At 47.5% G+C, this 18,665-nt stretch overlaps 1 protein-coding gene across 1 annotated transcript in view; it reads right to left on the bottom strand.

Annotated features, from left to right (window-relative positions):
* LOC127007195 (complexin-like) overlaps positions 1-13,825 on the bottom strand; it is a 185,382-nt gene extending 171,557 nt beyond the window's left edge. The window contains exon 1 of the mRNA XM_050877909.1: positions 13,762-13,825. Within this exon, the coding sequence (XP_050733866.1) occupies positions 13,762-13,825 (64 nt within the window). The remainder of the gene's footprint in view (positions 1-13,761) is intronic.
* Between the last annotated feature and the right edge of the window lie 4,840 nt (positions 13,826-18,665).

The following is an 18,665-nucleotide window of genomic DNA, read 5'->3' as shown; positions in this document are numbered from 1 at the left end:
ATCTATTTTCATTCTTGCGGGTAAATTGGATTATGCTGGGCGCGCTGATCTTTTTTTTATATATATTTTTGGGGTCTGTCGTGTAATGCAATTGTCTTTGGTGTATTAGATTGTAGTGTCATGGCTTGTTAAGAGATTCTTTGTTCAGGTTTATTTTTTTTTCCTTGGTTGTAAACGGTTCGAGTAAATTACCTGTAAACAAACAAACACACACACACACACACACACACACACACACACACACACACACACACACACACACACACACACACACACACACACACACACACACACACACGAGGCCTTTACATCTTACTCACTTCTCTTTTCCACAAACCTCTTCACGCTGCCAGTCATTCTTTCTTCATCTCCTCCTCCTCCTCCTCCTCCTCCTCCTCCGTCTTCGCCTTTGCTGTCCTTCATCTTCCACCTTTGATTAGATAGTTAGTGTAGCTTGTCACAAAGAGCCTCGTAAGGACCAGCAGGTCTGCTGTTGTTTGTTCTTCCTTTGTGTTCCTTTGTATTCCTTCTCCTCCTCGTCGCCCGCCACTCTCCGCTCTTTCCTGTCGCCCAACTCACTTTCTCTCCCTCCCTGCTGCCTGTTTCCCAGCGCCCACACTCGCCAGCTTCCCAAACCTTCCACATCGCCTCCCACGTGTCCCCCTACACAGTCTTAATCCAGCATCATTGTAGCTCGTTTGTGCATGTATGTGTCCCTGGGTATTGTTACTGTTGGTGTATAGTACATATAAACCTGTAAGGGAATAGTGGTCCAGAAAGAAGAAGAAAAAAAAAGAGTAACACGAGGAACAAAAAGAAGAACGAAAAAATGAAGTATAAGGGAAAAAATAAATTAACCTGGATAAGAAGAAAATAACAACCTCGAGATATGGATGCGTAGAATTTGTTTTATGAATATCTTCCCTAAAAAAGTATATAGATTATCAGAATCAGAATCAGAGGCGGTGGCTGAGTCGTCAAAGTAACGGCCTCGTGTTCAGGAGGACGCGAGTTCAATCCCCGCCCGGTGCCACCAAGCAGGGATTTTTCAGCCGCCGCCGAGTGGCTTAAAACTACCCACATGCTGTCCAGAAGACCACCTATTAACCCGGACTCTAGAATCAAAGATGAGCTCTGGGAGGGCAGCATGAGCCAATGCAAGATGGCGCCACTATAAACACTCGCCTGCGCCAGAACGGGCTGGCGGCTGGGCTGCCGACACCCTACACCAAAGAAGACCGACCCATCACATCCATCGGAAGAAGAACACCAAACTGCAATAGGCTGCAAAAAAAACACACACACACACACACACACACACACACACACACACACACACAGATGCCCTTCCCTTCCCACCCATAAGAGCAAGTCGTCTGTCCTGTTGACGTAATGGAAGGACCTTAAGGGCAGGAAGCCTATTATAGCAGTCGTTAAGATAAGGGGGGCGTGGCGGCCGTGCTGGGGCTCTCGGGGTCGGCGCGCCCCTCAATTGTCTAAGGAGAGGAAGACACTGGGCTTGGCAACGCTGTGTATGGTTGCTAAGGGGGGTGAGGAGGGGGGTTATCTGGCTAGACTGGGTTGGAATAGACTTGGCTTACTTAGGGTAGAATGGAATTGGATGGGATAGGATGAAATGGTCTGGAAGAGGATGGGATGGTATGGGATTAATTGTGCTGGATTAGGTATAGCTGGAATGGGTTTGGATATTTTTTTTCTAACTCAGGTGTACGGGAGTGGACTTGTGGCATGCTTGAAAGGGTTTGAATAGTATGGAATGGGACGGAATGAGCCGCTGTCAGGGTTAGGTTATCACGAGGTGGACTAGTCTGGAATGGAATGCAAAAGTTGGGGTGCTTTAGGATGCGTGGGGTTGTGGGCTTCAGAGGCAGTATTGACTTCACCATCAAGAGCTACAGTAACCAGTCAGTCATGGTGAAAATACTGTCTGGCGTATTGATGTGTAAGTTGATGCACCGGTCAGAAGGAGGAGGAAGAGGAGGAGGAGGAAAAGGAAGAGGAAGAAGAAGAAGAAGAAGAGGAAGAAAAGAAAAAGAAAAAAAGAAGAAGAAAAAGAAGAAGAAAAAGAGGAAGAGGAGAAGGAGAAGGAGGAGGAGGAGGAGGAAGAAGAAGAAGAAGAAGAAGAAGAAGAAGAAGAAGAAGAAGAAGAAGAAGAAGAAAAAGAAGAAGATGAAGAGGATGAAGAGAAGAAGAAGAGGAGAAGGAGAAGGAGGAAAAAGAAGTAGAAGAAGAAGAAGAAGAAGAAGAAGGAGAAGAAGAGGAAGAAATGAGAAAAAGAATAGAAGAAGAGGAAGAGGAGAAGGAGGAGGAGGTCGGATACAAATAGAGGAAAAAAAAACTTCCACATCAAGAATCTATTAAGTAAAGCTGATGGGGGAGATGCATTAAGGAAAATCCATCCCAATCCCGAACAGCTGTCCTGAAAACAAAGGTCTATCTCAATACAACGCTGATGTCTTTGTTTTCGTCCAGCGGTACGGCGTCACTGGTATTGGGGGGGGGGGGGGGAGAGGCGAGGGGGAGAGGAGGTGAATAAAGCCCCCCTGCAGAGCCTTCACTTTACTAAGACCCAGGGGGCGGCCACCTGGTGACACACAGACGCACTCTAATAAAAACTTCCTCGCCGGCTATGCCCAGTAAGCAATGAGGTCAATTGGGCTGGAAGGAATGAGCCCTGTACGTGACAGCTCCACAACCTCCCCCCCCCACTGGCTCCTCCCCCTGCTTCTCTCTCCTCTCCCCTTGTCCTCTTTCTCCTCCTCTTCCCCTGGTCTGCTCCACCACGCGGTCTTCACTATTTTCTCCTCTATTCCCTTTTCCGCCTTTCTCTCCCATTAGTCTGGCCCCCTTCTCCTCCTACCACTGTCTTCACGATTATTTCCCTTCCTTCCTACTGTCCTTCTCCCCTCCTACTCCCTTCCTTTCCACTTCTATCCTCCTCTCCTCTTCCCCTCCTTCCCCAGCCAATCGTTCCTACCGCATCTTAGCAATCACCTCTCCCTCCTGTCCTCTGTTCAATCCCCTGACTTGTCTCCTCCACTGATCCGTTTTTCTCTTCCTCCGCCATGGTTCTTCCCCTTCACTTAAATCGCCTCCCTTCTCCCCCAAGGAATAGTCTCCCCGGCTATTACAGGCCTCGGCTCTTGCTTTTTTCCGAGTCAAAAGAAAAAAAAATATCGTTGTCTTAATTTTTTTTCTGACGATTTTGAAGGCATGATTTGTGGTGGTTTTATGTTGCTTTTTTGTGCAGGTGCGAATGGGAGTTGCATGCTGTTGAGAGAGAGAGAGAGAGAGAGAGAGAGAGAGAGAGAGAGAGAGAGAGAGAGAGAGAGAGAGAGAGAGAGAGAGAGAGAGAGAGAGAGAGAGAGAGAGAGAGAAAAGTGTAGGCATTAACGTTTGCAACATGTAAAAAGGAAAAAAGAATAAGCAGGGTGTATAGAGAAAGGCTCGGCCCGGTATTGACTGAGCCACAAGCGCGCGGTGGACGGCTCGCTGCTAATATTTGTTCGCCGAGGCTGCTGCTGCTGCTGCCTGGCGGGGGCGCTGCCGGCCGGTGTGGACAGTGTTCATGACCCGCCTCAGTTGTCGATTATTTTCCCGATAAATACGCCGCCGTTAACAGACAGGTATTGATGGAGCTGTATTACTGTAAATCATTTAAGGATAAATGTGCTTGCTTGCTCTTTATGCTCATGGCTGTAAACACAGAATTCATACTAAAGATTTTTATATTTTGGAGCCAAGTGAAGAATTAAATATAGGCTAAGATTTTTAACTACTTGTAAACTTGTAAATGATAGCTACTTTTTTGGTTGTCATTCTTGCTATTGATATTTTCTATTTATTTTTGGCTGATTCAAGGGATTAATATTTTTTCATTTTTTCTGTCACTCGATATTCATATTTTATCTTTCCTCCTCAGAAGCTTTTACATATTCATCAGCTGTGCATTAAACTGAACTATAGTGGACATTTTTTGCTTAGACCGATAATGTGATCATGACCAAACGAACTAAAAATTTATATCATGTTCGCAGAAACAATATCTAGCTACAAATATTTTTATGAACGCATGTATACAACTTTCTTCGATCGCCTCTGAATCATTAAGTATTGTCATCCTTTAACCCCTTGACTGCAGATTTCCTACCAGAAAACCTCACCAAGCTACAGGAATGGAGCAAAAAGTGGCTGCTACAATAAAATGAAGAAAAATGTAAAGTCCTGCACCTTGGGGGGATATTCAGTTTACCAATACCACATGGGAAATACTCCACTATCCACCGCAGAGGCAGAGAGTGAGTGACCTGGGACTATATGTTACCAGGCTACTAGTGAAAACCAAATCCGTTCCAATCGCAGCGGACGGGATAACAGCTTTAGAGTGTAGCCATAAGCGTTAAGGCTAAGGTGTCAGAGGTTTAGGATACGGTGATGGAGAGAAAAGACGTGTCACCTCCTCTCACGCTCTCAACCACACCCTTTACCCATTACTTCCCGCTCGAGACTCAAACACCCAATACCTTCTGACGCCTCACTCCATCTCCCCACCACCTTCTCTCTCCCTCACCATCTGACGCCTGGTGCCCTCCCCTTCCCACCTCCTCTTCACTCCCTCTCCGCCCTCAGCGCCAGGAAAACGTCAATGCAGGAATATTTTGTCCACACCAATGTCACGTTCGCCTTAACCACACATTTTTGCTGCAATTCTTCATCACGCCTCTCTGCTCTTAACTTTAATGTGCTTTCTTCTTTTATTTTAATCTTTGTTCATTGTAATGGTGAAGTAGGGTGGGAGTGGGTGTGTATGTATCAGGTATGTATTGTTATCTGTTAATTTTCTGCTATGTGTATATGAGGAGCTAACCTATAACACACACACACACACACACACACACCAATCTTATTTAATCGTACTGTCTTCTTATCCCATCCTCGCCACCCCCCACCCCCTACCAATATTAATCTCTCTCTCTCTCTCTCTCTCTCTCTCTCTCTCTCTCTCTCTCTCTCTCTCTCTCTCTCTCTCTCTCGTTCCCTTGCTTCTTCCTTTCCTACTTGCCCAGCACTCGTAATTTCCCCGTCTCTCCTCCTCCTCGTCCTCCTCCTCCTCCTCCTCCTCCTCCTCTTCCTCCTCCTCCTAGGCGTAACACTTTCCCCCTTCCAATCTTGATCAGGTTTTTACGGTTCCCATATAATTTCGACAACTTCCCCGACCAAGTCCTTTAACTCGGAAAACTCGGCGTCTTTGCAACCTCATCCCTCCGCCGCCAAGTTTTACCCGTCTTGTCCCTCTCCCACGTGCTCAGTTAGCCTCCTCTCCCTCCCCTCTCTTCAGCCCCTCGCCCGCCACCACCTCCTCCACCTCCACTTCGTTCCCTCCCTCGCCCACTCAGCCAGCGCCGCCACCTTTCCTCGTTTCTTCTCTCTTTTCGTGTCTCTTCAGCACCAGACTGATCGTACTCTATTTCCCCTTCTTGCTCCTTTGCCGCTTCCTCTCACTGATTGCTGTTGCTGCTATTGCTACTTATCCTCCTCCTCCTCCTCTTCCTCCTCCTCCTCCTCCTCCTCCTCCTTCTCCTCCTTCTCCTCCTCCTCCTCTTTCTCGTAGTCCACTCCTTCTGTTTCTCTTTTATATAAGTCTCGTTATGTTTATTATGAGTGTACTATTTTCTTTTTATTCTCTCTCTCTCTCTCTCTCTCTCTCTCTCTCTCTCTCTCTCTCTCTCTCTCTCTCTCTCTCTCTCTCTCTCCTTCCCTCTAAGACACTTACATCTCCTCTTTGTCTCTTGTCGCTTCTTTATTTCCTCTTTATATTCTTTCTCCTCCGTCCTCGCAGTCTCGTCTCGCTGTCCCCTTCCGTTCCCGCTACCTCCCTGCGTCACTTCATCTCCTTCCCTTCCGACCCTTCTCCCTCCCTTCCGTCCCTTTGCTGTCCCTTCCGCACCCTTCTTCCTGCCGTCGCCCGTGGCCCCTCAGACTTAAGTTGTGATGATGGCGCCTCTTGCCACGACTTCCACGTCTTTCCCCTCCTGGTTTTGCTATTTCGTCTTTCCTTCCCTGTTAAGCGATGGTGTGATATATGGATGAGCAGAGAGAATGATATTTGGGTACTTGGCTAGGGAGGATTATTGCTAGGTAGAGAGACAGGTAGGTAGGTAGATGAAGTTAAAATCAGTAAGTAAAGAGGAATAGCAGCCAGGGAGGGAAAGGGGAGGGACAGGGAAGTGGAGAAGGGAAACAGATGAATTCGAAGAGACAGCATCGTGAGGAACCTGATGGAGGTGAAGATGGAGGTGCAGGTGTGTGTATAGGTAGGAAAAGAGGTGTTGTTAAAGGGTAGATCATTAATGACTGGTAGGTGTGTGGTGGGAGGGGGTAAAAAAAGTGCTTGCGTGAACCCCTGTCTTGATTTGTTTTTGTGCATGGGTGATACGACGAACTGAGGACAAAGGGCGATGATAAATAGTTGAGAAAAGTGACGTGCGATGATGGGGAAGGAGCGACGTGTGATGGATGATTGAATGTGTGGAGGTCTGATGATGAATGGCGCAAGGAGGTGGTGAAGAAAGATAGACAGATAGATAGGTAGATAGATAGAGAGTAATAGTAGGAGAAGGAGGAAGAGGAGCAGGAGTAACAGCAGTAAGATGGGAGGAGAGAGAGGGAATCGAGGGTGAAACACGAGGCGTCCTGTGATCATTGTCCGCCTCTCTCTCTACTGCGCTGTCACCGCCCTGCATTATCCTGATGAATCCCTCCGTCAGCCACCTCTTAACGCCCTCACACACACCTTTTTCTCCCGCCTCTGCTCTTTATTGCTCCTTGATGTCCCCCACGTTGCCCCCCTTCCTCTCCTCCCCACACACTCACTCCCCACCCACCCTTACTTAGACCCTGGAATTCTTTACATATTCTATCACCCTGTTATATCTTCCTTTCCACCTACTCACCCTTTCCCCTGCACCCTAACCTCTTACTCCACATCGCTGCCCTTACCTCCACCTCTCCTCCCCCATTCACCTCCACTCAACCGTCACCTATTCACCTACACCTATCCACTCGTTACCCTCACCACATCCACCCTCGCATTCCAACCCCAGCCTAAATTCCCCAACTAACCCCACTGGCCTCCACCTGCGCATGCCACCCCACCATTAAGACATTCTCACCCCTCCCTTCACCTCCACTTCCTCCGCCATCCTTGTCTCCACCATCACCATTTCCAGGAGCATACCGATCCATGCACGTGCCGGCCGCCATCCCTTACGCCCCATTACCATCACGGATCCACAGTAAACACATTCCCCGTCTCCATACCCTTCCTTCATCGCCGCCATCAGTGTCTTCGCCAGGCCCGCCCCGCCATGCTTGTAACTTTGCTCTGCTCTGCCTGACTCTAAGGATCTCCGCCATGGCCATACACACACGTCATATGGAGTTTTGCGCCTGAAATACTCGATGCTGCATAGTCGTGAGAGGAGGAGCCTGTGCTTACGTTATCTTAGTGCTTGTGAAAATTGCCCTTTGACTTAGACCAAAAGGGAGGAAAGGAGGGCAAGAGGAAGGAGTGTCTGTTATGTATTTTTTTTTTTTTTTTAGGCTGAAATACTCGATGCTACATAGTCGTGAGTGGAGGAGACCTTGTGCTTTCGTTGTCTTACTGTTTGTGAAAGTTGTCCCGTGACGGAGAAAAAAAGGGAGGAGGAGGGGAGGAGGGAAGAGAGAGAGAGAGGAAGAAGTTTGTCCGATGATATAATTTTTTAGATTGAAATATTCGATTTTACTCAGCCGAGGGTTCGATAGTGGGATAGTCTCGTCTTCTTGTTCTCTCAGAGTTCGTAAAAAATATGTCCAGTGATTGCGAATAAGTAAAGAAGAACAAAAGAAAGTGAGAGAAATAGTAAAGAAGAACAGGCGATGGTGAAAATTACCTTTGTTGTTACTTTTTTTTTTTGCGTTTGAAATACGGCCACGAGTCGCCGTTGCATCGTCTCGTCATGTTGTATCAGTGTTTGGGAAGACGTCATATGAAGCAAAGAGGGGAGAGGGGAGGGTGTCCTTATCGTCCTCGGTGCCGGGTGCCGTGACGCGTCTGTGAGTGTCGACAACCCGCCGTTAGCCTCGTATGGTGCCCAGCAGTGCCGCGCTGAGTCACGGTTATGGACACTTGCCGCTGAGATGAAGTCTGTCCCACGCACCGCTGCCCGCTTCCCCCGCCCGCGACCAGAGAGTGTGGCCGAGGACTTTTTGCTCCGGAATGCGCTTGTTTACTCACTCTGCCTGTCTTCACTGTTCTCTTATTACGTCTGGAGGAGTTTATTAACACTGTTGAGGGTTATGACTTGCTAACGTACAGGGCGTGTCTTTCTCTCTTTGTATATAATTTGTTATCTTCGTTGCGTTGTCTCAAGATGTATTGTTGGCAGTGTTGTTTGCTAATGTATACACATGCATGGAGGGTCATTCTGCATTTTTTACTTCACATTTTTAAGTTGATGTTATTTTATTCGTGATATTTTACTATTCTTAAAATACTTGTTCCAGGTTACGATGGTCGCTAATTCCTGATCTCCACTTAACATGTCTTTTGTATAAGTCAGTGGCGGCCGGTGTTTAAGCCGCCCATTGGCGTTCTTTACTAAATGGTCAAAGGAAACTACCCTCAAGTGCTATTGTGTTCCCGACCAAGGTGCTCTGGTGTAAAAGCTTTTGTGTTTCAGACCAGAAAGAAATATTCCGGACAATACGAAAAAAGGAGGTGGAGGAGGGGGGTCAAGAGGAGGAAATGAGATCCGAGGTTGTTGGCTGCCTGCCCAGACTCCCTACAGAGGTGTAAGTGAGCGCCCCCATAACTCTCACGGAACAACTAAAATAATAAAGGTTCAGATGCCGCCTGGAGACAGAGGCGAGGCTCTGAAAGTGAATATCTAGGTCATTATGTTATTGATTCTGCGTCATAACTGTGGGCTCTTCCTAGTGCCGGCCAGGTGACAGCCAGGCGTATCCCGCTCATGCGTTGACCCACGAAACTGTGGCCTACGGTGCCCTGGACTACGCCCCAAAACTGCTTGTGCTCGTGGCTGCTCCCGGAGGAGGCCTGAAAGTATTGACTGGCGCCTCACGTTTCTTCTGGAGTAATGCCAAGTACTCAACCACGCACCGCCCCCGCCCGCCTACATGGCCTGCCTCACAAGCCAGATTTCTTACATCCCTGCTGGAGCGTGTATACCCGAGCCAACGATATTGACAATTTGATGAAAACAATTATTTCAATCACTATTCAAGTCTCGTACTCAACCACCCGCCGCCCCCGCCCGCCTACATGGCCTGCCTCCCCAACATAGATTTTTTACATCCCTGCCGGAGCGCCTACCCCAACCGGCGATATTGACAATTTGATGAAAACAATTATTTCAATCACTCTTCCTGTGCTCCGAGCTTGGATGCATTAACTATTCCGCTCCGGCCGGCCTTGCATCCTTCCCCTCGCACTCGGCCTTCACCCTCATCAAGCGACAAGAATGTTCCTTCCATTTATCTCTTCACTGCCCTGTGCTGCCTGCGCTCAGCCGCTCTCCCCTAATTTACATCATTCAAAGCGAGGTAAAAATTGAGAATAATTTCGAACACAACCAGGAAGCAAGGTTCTTCCCCTGCACCCTTCCCTTCCTCTCTTCCTCCCAAATCCCTTTTATGGCTCCTCCCTTCCCTTCGCTTCCTCACTCACATGCCTCTGTTTCGCCTAGTCATCGTTTCCTTCCTTGCTAAATCTCTCTTCTTTTTTCGACTTTCCAGAATTACGTTTTTTTGCTCCCTCGTGCTTCGTCCTCCTGCCTCAGAGGCCTCGTCTGCTGTAAGACAAAATAAAATGTCCTAGCGGTGACTGTAATCCAGATTGCTATTTCCTACATGAGCTGCGTCCACGTTCCTCTGTGACGGAGATTACGGACGAGGGGAAGAGGGCCGTCCTGGCTCGCTTGTCTCGGGGGAGTTGCGGGCTATGGGAGGCAGGACACGGCGCCGCTTGGAGAACAAATAACGGAGCCAGCCACAACTTGGGACGCCACAGTCTCGGAACACATCCCGGGCCTGTAATTTGGTGTAGGGGAGGGTCGGCGCCTCAGCGAAACTTGGCTGCCTTTGAAGTGTTGATGAAGGAAGAGGGGCGGCCGTGGCGGCGGCGTTGGCGGTGGTAGTTGGGTGATATGAGAGGTGCCGTGGCTTGGTATTGACTTAGGGAAGGACTATGAGTGGTATGAGTGGCACAAGTAAGTCTAAGTGGATAAGTAACATATAAGGCAAGGCCGGGGACTAGAATAAATGTGGACCGTGACGAATGAGTGGAACGGGGAAGTGGTACATGAATTGGATGGGGCCGCAGTATGAGTAGCATGCCGGTCTAAAAGGAGTGGGGCGTGGACCTTGAAAGAATAGGATGCCTTTTCAGTATGAGTGAGAAAGCGACATACTAGCTTTATTGTATGGCATGAGTGCGGCGGAAGCATAGTGCGAGTAAGGCGGAGAAGTGGCATGAGTGAACGAGTATGAAAAGTATGAGGTGGTGTCGCGGTAAGGTATCACGTGGTAAGAGAAGGAGGAAGGGGACGGGACATCGATGGACTAATGTGACGTGCGGCCAATACATTGACGAGAGCAATTACCATCGGAGCGGCCCAAAGCACTCATAGGACCCGCGCTCGATTGTGACTAACCTGCCAATGGGAACCAATTTACTGCTTTTATTCTGAGGCCACTTAGCTCGCCAGTAACGATTATATATATCATTACTATTATTATTATTATTATTATTATTATTATTATTATTATTATTATTATTATTATTATTATTATTATTATTATTATTATTATTATTATTATTATTATTATTATTATTATTATTATTATTATTATTATTATCGTTATTATTAAAGTAATCAGGTATAAGTGTGTTTACTGTGTACACTTGATATGTCTTCAGTTTTGTTTCATTGATTTCAATTATAGCGATTTCAACGCCCTCATTTATATTTACATAATTCGGCCAAGCTCTTTTCTAGACTTCTGGAAAAAAAAATCCTACCCCATGTTCCTGCTTGCTTTCCTTCGGTTTGCCTCTTCAGTAAAAGCAACTTTGATCGAAGCGTCTGGTAACTGTGACAGGGGGACGATCAGTATCCCCCCTCCTCCCGCACACACACACACACACACACACACACACCACACACACACACACACACACACACACACACACACACACACACACACACACACACATTATGAGTACGTATAATGCAAAGTAAATATTTAAGGTAGTGTTCAGCAAATTCGTGGCAAATGAATAATACTTTTCAGCGCCATAGAACAACAAAAAATCCCATTACCGTTATAATTACAGGAATGAAATTAGTGCGAAAATTCATCTAAATGCATAATCCACGAAGTAAAGCATAATGATGCTTTGTGCAAAACATATTTCAGTGCCGGCGTGACATGGGCCGGAAAGAATCGAATAGAGCATCACTGAAGCGTTAAATTTGGATTACCAACAACTGGATCGGCAAATTAAAACACAAATCTTTGTGTTTTGCACCTCGCGAGGCCTTGCAGCCCGGACGACCCCTTCCTGGCGGCGGGGACGGAGCTTCTGTGGCGCGCTTGGCGGCGCCTTATTTGCAATGGAAATTCAAAAGTGACTTGTGGCATTATTAGACTTAAGGTTGTTGTGGCTGCTACTGTTGGCGCCGCTCATGTCGCTGTGGTGACGCCAGCGCGGCGGTGGTTGTGTAGCAGCGAGGAAGCAAACACTTACATGGCATGAATGCTCTATTCTCTTGACTATTTCCTCCATTTTTCTACACACTCCCCTCCATCCGCTTCCTTGCTTGTCCTTCCACTCTGAACCACTGACTGGATGTTCCCTTCAAAACTTAGCGACGCGGCTCCATCGTTCCCGCGTATTCTCGTTTATCTCGAGTGTCCTCCATGCTCTCTGTAATTATATTTTTCCCTTTTTGCTGCCGATCACATCGACAGACGTTACCCTCGGCTCCTCAAGAGTGGTTGAGAAGAGGACGAGGATCCGAATCGTGTTTACATTTAATATATGTGGGCGAGCAATGCTGAATGGTGCGCGGCCGAAGGTAAATATTTGATGCTAAAGGAAACCACATCGTCATTGGTGGATCCTCGCTCTTGTCCGCCTCCAGTTGGCGAATAAATTTATGTGACGTTCGCTGATTGGCGGTGGCTTTCCCTTCATCGCGCTGCGGCCGCTGACAGATACTCCTTATCCTCCCGCGTGTCTCGGGACAGGAAGCCATCACCGGGGCCCGGATGAGACGTTTTATTATGCATGAAGAATCTCTTGACTTTATAACTCATTTATTTGTGACGCACAAGTGTGTTGATGCAAGGCGGAGAGAAGGAAGATAAACTGAGTGAGATCTGGGCGAGTAATACTCATGATGCAGGAAACAATTTATGGCTCCGCCACTCATTTGTTGGTGCTATTCACTTATAATGGTTCTGGGAATATCTAAAGAGTATTGACTCAAGATGAGGAGAAGAGAGACCAATTGAGTAAGATCTGGACAAATAGTTTCAACAATGAAGAAAAAAAAAATTCTGAACATCCTCACCAAGCAAAATCACCCGTAACCCACATACTTTCAATGCCTCAATAAAAAAAAAAAAAAAAAACTTCGAGGAAAAGAGAAGAAAAAGAGAAGGGTTGATGGCGCCTAATAAACCCTCGTCGATGGGACTGTCTATAGGGAGAGGGATATATGAATTGACGGAGTGAAGCGGATATTGTACGTTGCGGGATATTGATAATAAAGACATTTACCCCGAGAGAGAGAGAGAGAGAGAGAGAGAGAGAGAGAGAGAGAGAGAGAGAGAGAGAGAGAGAGAGAGAGAGAGAGAGAGAGAGAGAGAGAGAGAGAGAGAGAGAGAGAGAGAGAGAGAGAGAGAGAGAGAGAGAGAGAGAGAGAGAGAGAGAGAGAGAGAGAGAGAGAGAGAGAGAGAGAGAGAGAGAGAGAGAGAGAGAGAGAGAGAGAGAGAGAGAGAGAGAGAGAGAGAGAGAGTAGAAAAAAAGGTGTAAATAATTCAGAACTCATTAAATGTTTTCGAAATTAGGAATAGAAAATTAGCCCAGAAAAGAAGGTGAACCCACAATCGATTTCATCTCGTCCATTTCTTTACAGTTCTTTTCTTCCCGTTGTGTGAAAAAGTATAAATTAAAGGCGGACGAGAACAATTAAGTCTCCCCAGACCATCATTGCTACCCCAATTCTATCCTCCTTTTAAGGGGGCAGGGAGGGAGGGAGAAGAGGAGGGGGATTGACGGATGGAAGGAATGGGGGGAGGGAGGGATGAAGGGCGCAGTAGATAGGAGGAGGTAGAAAGGTGTAGATGATTATAGAGATGAAAAGCTAAAGAAAAGGAGAAAAGGGTGAATAGAGAAAGAAAATGAGAAAGGCGTTGATGGATTGAAAAAAATGGAGAAAAGGATGGATGAAAGGGGAAAATAAGGATCGACGTATAGACGGAGAGAGAATGTCAATCCCTTACGTTCCCTTCATCACCACTCCATCGTACCTCTTCCTCCCTGACCCAGATCCTTCTACTACCTCCCCGTCTTCCCCTTCCAGTCCTCTCCATCCCCTGTCCTCCCCGCCGTCCTATATAGCTTCTTGCCTCTTAATACAGAGCCGGGTTGCCTCTACTTTCCCGTACCCTGCCACTCAATCTCCTCCGCCACGTCGCGTCCCCAGCGTTCCCGAAGGTACGCCAGCCCCATCGTGTGTCTTCTAATCCCGTGTAGCTCTTCCATCGCCCCGCCCCGCCCCACACCGTCCCGCCCCGCACCGCCTTACTGTTCCTTGCTGCCTCCCCGTCTGTAAGTTTCCGCTTCTCCACCCTGTTGCTATCCCATCTTTAGGACCCATATTCATTCTCTCTCTCTCTCTCTCTCTCTCTCTCTCTCTCACTCTTGCTGAATACCTTTTTTTTTTTTTTCTTCTCTTCTGTGATTAAAGTGTCAGGCGCCGCGATGCTGATGATGATAAAAAAAAAAAAAAAAACTGCAACACAAATGACTCCTCTATTTATGGGGCAGTTTTCACTTGTCATGTATTCACGAGAACAAGCTGCTAAACGTTAATGACCTCGTTGTGACAGTATTTATGGGCAAGATTCAGGTCGTTATTCAGCTAAGCATAAGTCTGTATATTTTCGCACTCACTGGAGACTCGTGGACAAGTCGTTAATGTGTGTGTCACCAACGGCAACAGCAAACAATCTGTGCGTAATGTTTTGCAAGCTGAAGTCATTAACATAGGCGGTGGTGATGGTGACAGTGGTGATGGTGGTGGTGGAGGAGGCAATGTTGTGAAAGGGTTTACATAACGCTTTCCCTCTCATCCCCTTTCTCTCCCACTCCTCTTCCCACTATCACCAGACCCTTCCACACCCTTCCCCTCACTCCTCACCCTGTCCCACTCCCTCTCCACTATCACCAGACCCTTCCACACCCTTACCCTCGCTCCCCACCCTGTCCCACTCCCTCTCCACTATCACCAGACCCTTCCACACCTTTCCCTTCGCTCCCCACCCTGTCCCACTCCCTCTCCACTATCACCAGACCCTTCCACACCCTTCCCCTCGCTACCCACCCTCTCCCCCTCCCACTCTTTCCACTATCATCAGACTCATGCACACCATTCTCCCCCTTCCCTGTCCCTATCCCACTCCCTCTCTCCCTCACTACCACAACACCCATCCACACACTAACAATGAGCACAGCAAATGTTGACGTTTTGCTAACTTATATGCGCCGAAAGCCGTGAACAATGGTGGCGGTAGAGGCGGCAACGCTTTAAATGGTTTGCATAATGGTATTCCGTCTCCCCTCTCGCCCCTCCCGTTCCCTCCCGCCCCTCCCGTTCCCTCCCGTTCCCTCCCGCCCCTCCCGTCCCTCCCGTCCCCTCCCGTCCCCTCCCGTCCCTCCCGTCCCTCCTGTCCATTCCCTTCCACTCCGTCCGCCGCACTCTCGCGATGAGCAAAACAAATTCTAACTGCGTTTCGTATGTAAAAGATCATTAATGTCGTTCTCTACTAATTCTAATGAAGTCACGTCTAACTTTTTGAAGATTAATACAAACAAAGTAGAAAGGGGCTTTGTGTGTAATACGTCATTAAGGCCCCTCTTTCCCTTTTTTGTTGCTCCTTTTAACTTTTTGAAGAGGAATACAAAGTGGGCGTATAGAAGCGCTTAACTTTGCCCATCTACGTTAACTACATAGACGCACACGCCTCCCAACACCCGTGATAGGCGTGCCAAAAAACGTCGCTCAGGTGTTTCAAAGTGGAGGTGTGATGGAGGTGAAACTGTTCCTTATGGATAACCTTGACTATGGGGTGACGGAAGTATGGGGTGAAAACTATGAATCTGTTGCTGGAAGTTCATTTCGTCTATATCTATTTATCTGTCTTATGTAACTATCTCCACGAAACAAGCAAAAATAAAAAATAAAAGGAAAGGTAGAACTACTCAACAATGGAGAGGTTATGAAGAGCGATAACAGGAAGGAAAGGAGAAAAAAAATAGAAGCGGCATTCATTTACATAATTTCCATCCGTGCCGTGCGTGCGTACGTTCGCCGCACAAACACTTTATCCATGCTAATGTGGAGCCGCTATTCTGCATGCTCCCCTTCCCTCCACATGTGTTTTTCAGCCGTTTTTTGGGTGGCACAACAGCGAAATTGAAATCCGACTAAATCGTGAAAGAGAGAGGGAGAGAGAGGTGGGATATGTATGTATGTGTATGTGTGTGTGTGTGTGTGTGTGTGTGTGTGTGTGTGTGTGTGTGTGTGTGTGTGTGTGTGTGTGTGTGTGTGTGTGTGTGTGTCTGTGTGTGTCAGCCTGCTTCTTTCTCTGTGTGTTCCCCTTGTGTTGCGTGCAGCGCGTGATTTTAAACACGGCTTAAACACCTCTTTTTGCCTCACTACATCAAAGAGCTCCCTCGGACGCAGAACAAGAAAAACATCTGGACTTCCACGAACGCGGCGACCCAGCGGCAGATCATCCCCAAGGAGTGAAAAAGAAATGAGGAAAAAACTGAATAGGAAAACGTGACAAGAGAGAGAAAGGGAGAGAGAAACAACAGAGGAGAAAGGGAAGGTGTAGTGGAGAAGCGTCATTTTGTTTATTTTGTCGTGTTGTGTGTTATGTGTGTGTGTGTGTGTGTGTGTGTGTGTGTGTGTGTGTGTGTGTGTGTGTGTGTGTGTGTGTGTGTGTTCTGTTTATTTTATTCCATTTTCTGTTGTTGGTTTCTCCTTCAAGTCTTTCTGCCAGTCAAATATTCCTCACTTTCGTTTTCTTTCCTGACAGTATTCTCTGTATCTTTCTCTGACCACCTTTCTCTCTCTCTCTCTCTCTCTCTCTCTCTCTCTCTCTCTCTCTCTCTCTCTCTCTCTCTCTCTCTCTCTCTCTCTCTCTCTCTCTCTCTCTCTCTCTCTCTCTCTGCTTTCCCCTTCTCATCTGCTTCCTCTTCCTCTCTTTACTCTCTTCCTCCTCCTCCTCCTCCTCCTCTTGAGTGTTATTACTTTCTACATCATCAAAAACCTCATTCCACGTCATAAAGCCTCGAAAAATTTGCTTCCCTGAAACTACCAAAATGCAGCCACCACCACCACCACCACCACCACCACCATCAGCAACAACAACACCCTCACTAGTAACAAACCATTAACCACCCTCGTTGCCGGCCATCCCATCATTACAGTTCCCATCAATGTCACCAACTCCACGTACGTCGCTCCTACCACTGCTACAGTTCCCATCACTGCATCATTACACTATATTGTTCACCACCATTACCACAACTACCACCACTACCACCACCACCACCACGAAGAGTTTGACCAGCTACTATCTCTTCACCTTCACTATTCATCATCATCATCATCATCATCATCAAGGTGCAAGGCGTAAGCGGTGCATCACGCAAGGTAGGCAGACAGGTAGGAAATACGATGATAGGCAGGTGGTAGGCAGGTGCTGATGTAGGCTGGCAGGCAGGCTGGTAGATAGCGAGGTGTGTGTGTGTGTGTGTGTGTGTGTGTGTGTGTGTGTGTGTGCGTGTGCGTGTGTGGTATCTCCCTTTCTTTAGTTCCTTCTTTTTATAATTCCTTACAATTCGATATGAGTTACAGAGTTCGGTCATGTCTTTGTGTGTATTCCTTCCTTCCTGCCTTGCATCCCTCCCTCCCTTCCTTCGTCTCAGTGGATGGTCAGGTCGGCTCGCTATAACATCCCTTTAAATGCTGAAGGGAACGCTAAAGGACTCCACGCTTCCTTTCTCCTCCGTCCTGCCTTCCGGATAAGGAGTTAGGAGGCAGCACCGGCCCCCAGTCTTTCTGCATGTCCCGTAATGCCCTGACGAAAAGAGGTACACGACTCCTCCATCTGCATCGTGAAGGTACTACAAAGGGAAGGGAAGGCGGAGGAATAGAGAGAAACGACTGCCCTGCTTCGTCTCGCGGATATGAAGAAAGGGCGGGCTTGGGATGAGGAAGGAGCGGGGATAAGGGACCCATTTTGCCGAGAGCGAGAAATGAATGTGTGTGTGTGTGTGTGTGTGTGTGTGTGTGTGTGTGTGTGTGTGTGTGTGTGTGTGTGTGTGTGTGTGAAAGGAAGAGAAAGGAAGAGACCGCGGATGTCGTTTCTGTTCTGTCTTGGGCTAGATCAGACGAGGGAAAAGGTGCCGGTCTAGTCTCTCCACATTCTCTCTCTACTCTCTCTCTATTCTCTCTCTATTTTCTCTCTCTCTCCCTCTCTCTCTCTCTCTCCTTCCATTAGATACACGAGGAGGAGCAACTTTCTTTGGCTCTCGTAAGATACAAGAAATGACGCCAATCTTGCCTTCTCGCTCCCATTTCTGGATGCGAGGAAAGGAAGGGTTCGAGGAGGGAAGGGAGGGAGGAAGGGAGGGGCAGTAGGGAAGAGAAGGAAGAGGGGGCAGGAAGGGCTGAAGGGAAGTAAGATTGGGAAAGAGATCTGGAAAGAGGAAAGGAAGGGAGGGAAGGAGGAGGGAAATGGAGGAAGCCTTGAGGAAGAGACGTAAAAAGGAATAAAAAAGAAGGAGGAGAAGGAGGAAGAAGAGACATGGAAAGGAAAGCCAAAAGAGAAGGAACGAAGAGGAGGTGATGCAATTGGAGAGAGAGAGAGAGAGAGAGAGAGAGAGAGAGAGAGAGAGAGAGAGAGAGAGAGAGAGAGAGAGAGAGAGAGAGAGAGAGAGAGAGAGAGAGAGAGAGAGAGAGAGAGAGAGAGAGAGAGAGATAGTAAGAAGAAGCTGATAGAAGACTATTAAGATGATGAAAGAGGGAGAAAGAGGGAAGAAGAAAGAGAAGATAAGACACGGAGGTAGTGAGGGAGAGGAAATGAGAGGAGAATGGTGAAATGACAGTAAGGGAATGAGGAGGATGAAAAACAACAGAGGAGAAGATAAGAAGGAAAGAGGAGTGAAAGTTGAATGAGAGGCTGAGAGAGAAGGGCGATGGAAAAGGATGAAAAGGAGTGAGAAGGAAGAGGTGGAATGGGTGAAGAGAGGATAAGGAAAAGAGACAAGGGAAAGA

The sequence above is a fragment of the Eriocheir sinensis genome, chromosome 34 (assembly GCF_024679095.1).
Source record: "Eriocheir sinensis breed Jianghai 21 chromosome 34, ASM2467909v1, whole genome shotgun sequence".
In the NCBI taxonomy this organism is placed as follows: domain Eukaryota; kingdom Metazoa; phylum Arthropoda; class Malacostraca; order Decapoda; family Varunidae; genus Eriocheir; species Eriocheir sinensis.
Note: the sequence above shows the minus strand (reverse complement) of the source record. Positions and strands in the feature narration are given on the sequence as shown.